At 42.8% G+C, this 8,164-nt stretch overlaps 1 protein-coding gene across 1 annotated transcript; it reads right to left on the bottom strand.

Annotated features, from left to right (window-relative positions):
• Positions 1–5,667: 5,667 nt before the first annotated feature.
• LOC115958362 lies at positions 5,668–7,058 on the bottom strand. The gene is made up of 3 exons (XM_031076775.1): positions 6,777–7,058; positions 6,205–6,630; positions 5,668–6,138 (listed from the first exon to the last, which is right to left on the bottom strand). Exons 1-3 carry the CDS (start codon positions 7,056–7,058, stop codon positions 5,668–5,670), a joined length of 1,179 nt encoding a protein of 392 aa, XP_030932635.1.
• Positions 7,059–8,164: the final 1,106 nt, after the last annotated feature.

Genomic DNA, 8,164 nt, shown 5'->3' with positions numbered 1-8,164 from the left:
CCGCAAACTTGTTGTTTGACATATTGCTTGAATTGGTTAAGTTGTAATTTGGGGGTCTAAACGTTCAAGGGTGTTTATACACGTTTTTGAACTTTCAAAGCAGATAGAGTCTCGGGGAGCCAAAACAGAGAAACACAAAAAAGAGAATGGTAACAGGCGGCTTTTAAGTTGGCAGAATAGGATTCCGCCTAGATGGAAAAAAAAAGGGGAAAAGTGGAACTGCCAGACGGTGAGGCTAAGAAGGGCATACCTCAACACATCCCGAAGAAGGTAGCCAACTAGGGACTTTCAAAAGAATCAGAGTTGAAAGAAGGAAAGAATGAGAAAAACGGGAAATGGGACTTACCAAGTGATAGGCACGGAACATGCTCTGTTCACAAGAAGGCAAAACAGGGGAACCAATGGTTCCCCGGGAAGGCCAGAACTTCATTATAAAAGAAAGGGATAGGTTGCGAAGAAAAGAGGCAGCGAAAAAGAGAGAAAAAGAAGAGATTTTCTAGAAAAAAGAACTATCAGTAAAGTTGTGGTGAAGAGAAAGAAAACACTAAGGGAAAAATGAATATTACTTCCTGGTATCCTGTAAAAGCCACTATTGCACATACTCGGATTCAAAGAGAATCAAATTTTGCAAGTTTTGAAGGCTGAAATAGCCATTCAAGACTGTAATTTTTGAGCTTAATTGAACCTTGTATCACGTCCTAGTGAGCTTTTTGTAACTTAACAAAAAACATATTAATGAAATATGTCTCAGTAATCCCAAGATCCCTTTAACATTATTTTGTACCTCTTTGTTGATCCTGTTGAATTTATCTTGTTGTTTTGGCATGCCTCTCCATACGAATATCCTTACTTGTCATTTTACTTGTATTGTAGGAAGCATCCTCTATGCATCACTTGATTCTTAAACAGCTTGTTAGCTGCAGTGAGTCAAGGCTCGGTTCACAAAAACCTCTTATTAGGCCCGGGATCCTTGGGCCTGAGTGTCAAAAAAAAAGGCACTCTCACACACTTCCAATTTCTCGTAGCATAGAAGCATCATAAAATTCAATTGGTAGTTCAGGTAATCTAACTCAAACTGTCACCGATGTGAGCTTAGCCTCATAAGCAATAAAATAAGGCTCCCATGGCTTAATTGCAAGAAAATATTCTCCAATAAACCATGGGCCTCCCCGAAGTACATAGTCATAATCATTGCTATTGTTGAAACAAACCAGAAAAAAGCCTTTGCCCAAGGTCACATAGTCCATCTTCGCTGTTGGTTTCCATAAAGCATTGATCTTGAAAGTGAGGTAGTGAAAACCAACGGATCTACCATACACTTTCACTATCAAAGCTCTCGACCAAGGCGCTCTAATTCGAGCTTTTGTTTCTTTGGAGAGTTTAACCTCAGTCATACCTTCTGTTAGAGGCTTCATCTCGATCTCTGATTCATAATCTTCCTCCCAATCCTTATTGAACTTAAAAGCCTGCTCATACACTCCAGGGATGTCTCCCACGAGACTATCTTTGTAACTCACTAGCTTTCTAGGTGGCAAGAAGCTTCTTGCACCATTGTTTTCTTTAAACTTTTTAACACTACGTTGAAATTCATCCTCTGTTTCACTTGAACGCTGGGCTGGTATAGAAAACTCTACATCCATCTTTTTTCTTTCTTTTATTATTACGCATTAGTTTGGTAAAATTCCAACAAAAGTACGTCACAATAATGCACCAAGTTATCACTCTCATTTTAGCCAAAAAAAAAAAAAAAAAAAGAAGTGTTATCAATAAATAAAAAATAAAAAATCCTATCAGTAAAAGTGGGTACCTAATGCCAGAAGCATTAATTGAATCTGACATACGGGAGAAATAGCCCTGGCTTTTTCTTATCCTTTCATTAATTGTGAAATTTTCGTATGCTAAGAAGCACGTGATAGTGAGAGGGATGTCTCCAGCACAGTGTCCATAACATACTTTCCTTTTATAAGTACGCAATTATTAATTATGGAAAATTCTAAAGTTACATTTTACACAGGTAAATAGTTATTGATAAATAGAAAAAAGTAAGGTTAGTATTAGACTGTGTTTGTTTTGACTTTAAATCATTTTTTGAAATGCTTTTCCGTAAAAGTGAGTGTTTGGCAGCACACAGAAAATACGGTCAATGGTAAATGATTTCCGCTTTGACCGAAAAATACCCTTGTTTTGGTGTAAAATGATTTCCGTTACTATTTTCACTTCAAACCATTTCCAGACTCAGACGCGCAGAGAGAGAGAAGAGAAATCGCGAACCCAGAAACCGACTCCGAGGAATCCAAAAAACCTAAGACCGAGCTCGTTCGTCGAGCAATGTCCAATCCTATTTGTCAAACCCAGAAAACCCATTCGATCGCACCATCTCAGACCCTCATCGCGCTGATCGCACCACTGACGAGATCATCGCACCCTAGCACCAATCCACCCAAAACCAATCGTTCTCGTCGCACCCCAAAACCGATCGTTCTCATGCTATTTTTGTTGGGTATTGAGAATTTGGGTTTTGTTTCTTTTGGGTTTTGATGAATTTGGGTTTTGTCCTCGACCTAGCTTCGTCGTCCTCGACCTAGATTCGTCGTCCCCGACCCAGCTTCGTTGTCCCCATTCATCGAACCTAGTCGCCTCTCTCTCTCTTTCTCTCTCAATTTGACCGGATTTGATGAATTTTTTTGTTGGGATTTGTTTCTTTTGTGATTATTTACTGAGAAATGATATTAATATTTGTTTGGAAGCTGAGAAAATGTGAGAAACATGATAAAAATGGGTTTTCTAGAGTATTTTCAGCAATACAACCAAACACTAGAAAATATTGTTCAAAACATTTTTTAGAATGCAACCAAAAAATTGAAAATATTTTCCTTTCCCGAAAATATTTTACATCCAACCAAACGCAGCCTTAGACAGTAAAAATTTGTCATGTCAATAATATAAAATAATTTATAGAGAGTAATACTATAGACACAAACTATTTTATAATATTTTTATAAATTGTGATATTGCAAATTCTTACTAGTTTTAATATGGGTCAATCACTAACATCACATTTTTATTTAGCATAACTATTTGGAAAATGCTACTAAAGTCACTTCAACAGTTTGTAAAAATATTGTAAAATAGTTTATGTCTGTAGTATTAGTATTGCTTATCAACTACTAGAGCATTCAAATTAGTTTTTATAAGTTTTTCTATTTATTTTAGTATTAAAATCTACCTTTTTTATTTAACATAATCACTTCTCAAAAACACTCGAATCAAAGTATCTATTATATACACTATTTTATTTAAATAATATATTTTTTCTTTTATTATTAATACTTTCATTTAGTACTTTCTCTCTCTCCTCTCTCATATCTCAAAACCCTCAGATATGGCCTCTCTCGCCTCCACATTCTCACACCTTTCTCTCTTCACCATTGTTGCTACTATTGCTTATTCTTCTTGTTCGTCTTTGCAATTTGGGTTTGATGATTCTTGTATATGGGTTTGATGAGTTTGGGATGAGTTTGACACAGGAATAGAGTCAATGAAGATGGTAGAGGAAGAGAGAGAGAATATGATGGGGAGAGGGTAGGAGAAGAGAGGGAAGCTCTAAAGGGCAAAGTGAGAGAAAAAAAAAATTAAAATAGAAAAGTACAGTAATCATGTTTATTCACATGATTACTGTAGCAAAAATGTATATGAAAGAGAAGTAAGAGAAAAAATAATAAAAAATTAAAATAGAAAAGTACAATAACCATGTAGGACAAAATTTAGTTACAAAATTAGTTGTAGTCATAACCTACAAACTTACTTAATATCTTTTGTGGGGCCAGGGAACTTATGATCCGGCCCACGCTCTATTAAGGCCCGGGGCCCGTGCCGAGGAGGGTATTTGCCGAGGACGAATAGGGAAAGGCCGAAATGCCGGGGGCACAGCCGAGGATTATCTTGTCCTCGGCACTCCAAGACTTCAAAGGGAAGAGCAACATCTCGTTGAAGGCTGCCCCCAAAAAGCCCCCTGAAGGAGATGCGACTAGAATGGGACCCACGTGGGGGTACGGTACGAAACTGGTTCAGGGTAAATATGTCCCCTCCGCATTAAATGCATCCACCAACGTCCTAACCATGTTAATGAGAAAAGACGCCTGGACAGGGTGACTTCGATCATCGCAACTAACAAAAAGCAATGAGGGACAGCTGATGTCACGGGTACTGAAGTAGGCACCTGCCTGATCAACAAGTGGAGGGTTAAGATCAACCAAGAAGGACTATATAATGTGAAGGTTGATGCGCCAAAGAAAGAGGCTGGGAAAAATGGCCAAAAACCAGAGCCTCCCAGTCCGCCTCTAAGAGAAAGACTCCTCGAGCGAACACGATTTAATTCTATATGAACACCACAACAAACCACCGTCTGGTGACCAAGGCTTAGCCTTTCAAACCCACGCTCTACAAATGATATTGTTTGGGCCTTTTTTATGTGCAAACCCAATATCATATTGGGTCGTTACAAATTGAGTCCTTACAATTGGTGCCGTCTGTGGGAAAGGCTTGTGTCTTGGCACAGGTGGTGGGTTGAGACAATCACTCACATCATTTCCAATAACCGGATGTAGTATTCTAACGTAAAGTCCCACTACGGGCTACGTTTCTTCACTAGGGGTTGCGTTTCGTAGCATCAGCAGCACGGATGGTTCTAGGGGCTTGGCTGAGGAGCTAATCCCCCTAAACCAAGGTCCCACGCCATAGCCGAGGGGTTAATTCCCCCAACTACTTAAAAATCAAGTTTTGGACAGAATCAAGATATTGCATGGTCCTCGGGCTCAAACCTATGGGGAAACCAACTACTTAAAAAATCAAGTTTTGGATAGAACCAAGGTATTGCATGGTCCTCGGACTCAAACCTACGGGGAAACCAACTACTTAAAAAATCAAGTTTTGGACAGAACCAAGGTATTGCATGGTCCTCGGACTCAAACCTATGGGGAAACCAACTACTTCAAAATCAAGTTTTTGACAGAACCAAGGTATTGCATGGTCCTCGGACTCAAACCTATGGGGAAACCAACTACTTAAAAAATCAAGTTTTGGACAAAACCAAGATATTGCATGGTCCTCAGACTCAAACCTATGGGGAAACCAACTACTTAAAAAATCAAGTTTTGGACAGAACCAAGGTATTGCATGGTTCTCGGACTCAAACCTATGGGGAAACCAACTACTTAAAAAAGCTAAGTTTTGGACAGAACCAAGGGACTGCATGGTCCTCGGACTCAAACCTATGGAGAAACCAACTACTTCAAGGAAATCAGGATACTAAATGGGACCTAATAGTACACGTGACATCTCGGATGATGCCTATCTCTTCATTGAATGAGGTTCAGACATGAGTTCAAGGCTCTATAGGGGTGGGTAAGCTAACGTTCCGAAACATGATTCTAAATATATTGCATGCTCAACCATTCATACATGATAAGATAATTAGTTCAAAAATCATAAACAATAGTAAGTATCGACGAGGGCAACTAACAAGTACCCAAAAGGAAAGAGGAAGAAAAGAATTTCATATAGGTGTTCAACAGGTTCAAACTACCAGCAGATTACAAAGTTTTCAAAATAAAAAAGAAACTAGTTAGTCATTAAACTGAAAACAAATACGGAGGCTGGCCGGGGTTTCTACTTCTTCAATTCTGTGGCGGCCACATCCTGGGAAGGCAGAACAGGACCAGCTTCGATGCCCTGGAGGACAGTCCCTTCTGGGGAAGACTGAGTAGGATCGATGTTGGTACTCTGAAGGACCACGGCGAGGGGAATTGCCTGCAGGGGCTGGGCAAGTATGGCTGGCTCTTCGGAATCAGGGACCTGAACGCTGATCATTGGCTCAGCATCCTCTTTAGGTACCTCGGGATCCATACATTCAGGCGCTTTTATCACCTTATGAAGCTCTCCCCCTTTAAGCGGCTCGCCAGGAAAGGCACCGACCTGTACAGCTTCCGACTGAGTGACCCCTCCCTTATGTTGGTCGCTCATAGCCTCGGAGCTGGTGGAGGCGGCCTCACGGATCGCTGTAGGGTAGAATATGCTCTCTGCTTTCCACAGATCAGACGAAGCATCCACCCTAGCTCGCTTTAAGGCCTCTTCCCAAACCTGTGAGCAGTATAGCCTGCATACTCTGGGAATTTGGGCTTTAAGGGAGGCTTGGGTTTCAGCTACCCCCGCGTTGTAACCCTCATCCTCAGCCGTTTCCTTGGCAGCCTCAGCCTCGTTTCTGGCAAACTCAGCCTCCTGCTTGGCCCTTATGGTTTCGCCTCGGGCATACTCTGCCACGCCTTTATCATTCTCTGCCAAGATCAGTCTCTTCTTTAAATCACTGATTTGCTCCTTGGCTATTCGCAGCTGATCCTCGGCTTCGAGTAGACGTTTTGTCTGTTCTTCGGCCTGTTTTTGAGCACCTTCTAAACCCGTCGAGGCACTATCTCTTTCTCGGATAGCCTCCTTTAAGGCGTCCTTAGCCTTTGTGAGGTCGTCCTCGGAAGTTTTGAGAGTCCGTGTGGCGTCTAGGCGTTTGGAGCGTTCATTCTCAGTGGCCTTACTCTGCTTGTTAACTTCCTCCTCCATTCTATATGTGGCCTGGAGAGCCTGTCAAGTGAGGAAAATACATTATGAATGACAAAACAGGGAGCAAGAGTTAATAAAGTTTTAGGTTTCAAGAGCCTTACCATTCCCAAGTACCTCTTCGTACTGAGGAAAACCTCCTGCATCCTCATTTTCTTCAACTCATCCACATCATTGGGAAGCAGCATAGTTCTCCCTAAGGCGTCGGCCACGTAACCCCCCTCGCCATCTCCAAGGTCCCTCATGGACGCGGTTTCCAGCAATGGCCCGCCATGGAGCATTGGGGTGGGAAGCCAGGCGCTTGGCAAGGATTGGGCCTCTATCCCCTTTCCCTTGCCTTGGGCAGATTGGGTTTCGGTCTCTTTACCCTTACTTTGGTGCCCAATCTTCAATTGTTTCGCCCGCGGAGCTTCCTCCCTCTCCTTGGAAGGTTGGGATTTTCCCCCATCCATAGTTTCCTTGCCCTTGGGACTCCTCTTTCTCTTTGAGTCAGTGGTTTTCGGCCGAGGAGGCAGAGCTGGTTGGGGAGGAGTAGGAAGTTTGGGGCGGGGAGATTGTGGCTGTGATTTTGTGGAGGATGACCTAGTCTGGATGGATTGGGGCTGAAATGGTGGGGACGGAGCACTGGACTGCAGTGTTCCCTGTGCACCCTTCCCAGGTTGACCCTCGAGGAGGTCGAATAAGTTGGTCGGGGGCCTTCTCTTAAGTCCTATCTCTGTTTGGGAAGATGTGCCTGTTAATGACAATTCCGCCTCAGACAAGGTCAGGTCACCTATATCACCAGAGGGATCCTCGGATTGGTCGGTTAGGTCAAATACCCCAAATCCCTCCTCGGATCGATCTAACTCGCCTTCGTCCTCCGCTGCTGGGTGAGAGGAGGAGAGGTCCACCAGTGGGATGCCCTCTGGGGCAGATGATCCTTCGGAAATTAAAAATCCTGATTCGACCACGGTGATTTTTGGGAGCCGAGGACGGCTAGCACTGATCACATGCCTGGGGTCGGCAAATGACTTCTGAAGGGGAGCGTACCCTAATATTTTGTGAGCGGCTCGGACTTGACCATCTCCGTCATTTACAAAAACTGCCGCTTGTAGAACAGTCTCCAAGTCCACCCGGTTAACTAGGTGAAAGTGCCGGTGAAAAGCGAGTGGATTTGCAAAAAGAAAAAACACATGCGCATGGTTAGTTGCCGAACCACATCAAATTAGAATGGCGCAAAGGTTCGGCGCCCTTCCATTCCCTATACCCCACCTGGTTCTCCTTCTACCATGGGGCATGGATCGCCGTCATGTCATTCACCGGAGACGATAAGGAAATCCTTGTTTAATCCCTTGTTGGAATCAGGGAGGCATTGAATTAGTCGAACCCTCTCGTCTCTAGTCTTCATGTAATAGGATTTTCCCTTCAAATTTTGGAGATTGTAGCACCAATTTACGTCGTGGTGGGTCAATCTTAGCCCCATCTTTTCGTTTAAAGCATCCACACAACCCAGAATCCTAAACATGTTACCGGTGCACTGGGTGGGGGCTAATCGGAAGTACCTGAGGTAACCCTTCGT

This window comes from Quercus lobata, chromosome 2 (assembly GCF_001633185.2).
Source record: "Quercus lobata isolate SW786 chromosome 2, ValleyOak3.0 Primary Assembly, whole genome shotgun sequence".
NCBI lineage: Eukaryota > Viridiplantae > Streptophyta > Magnoliopsida > Fagales > Fagaceae > Quercus > Quercus lobata.
The sequence above is the reverse complement of the archived record's forward strand: the minus strand, read 5'-3'. Positions and strand labels throughout refer to the sequence as shown.

What these genes read in the sequence shown, in the direction of transcription:
- LOC115958362 (XM_031076775.1), bottom strand. Translation starts at nt 7,058, where the DNA reads ATGGATGGGGGAAAATCCCAACCTTCCAAGGAGAGGGAGGAAGCTCCG. An exon ending in CTATGCTGCTTCCCAATGAT is followed by an intron (nt 6,631 to 6,776) that starts GTGGATGAGTTG and finishes CTCACTTGACAG; the next exon opens with GCTCTCCAGGCCACATATAG. An exon ending in ATGAGGGTTACAACGCGGGG is followed by an intron (nt 6,139 to 6,204) that starts GTAGCTGAAACC and finishes TACTGCTCACAG; the next exon opens with GTTTGGGAAGAGGCCTTAAA.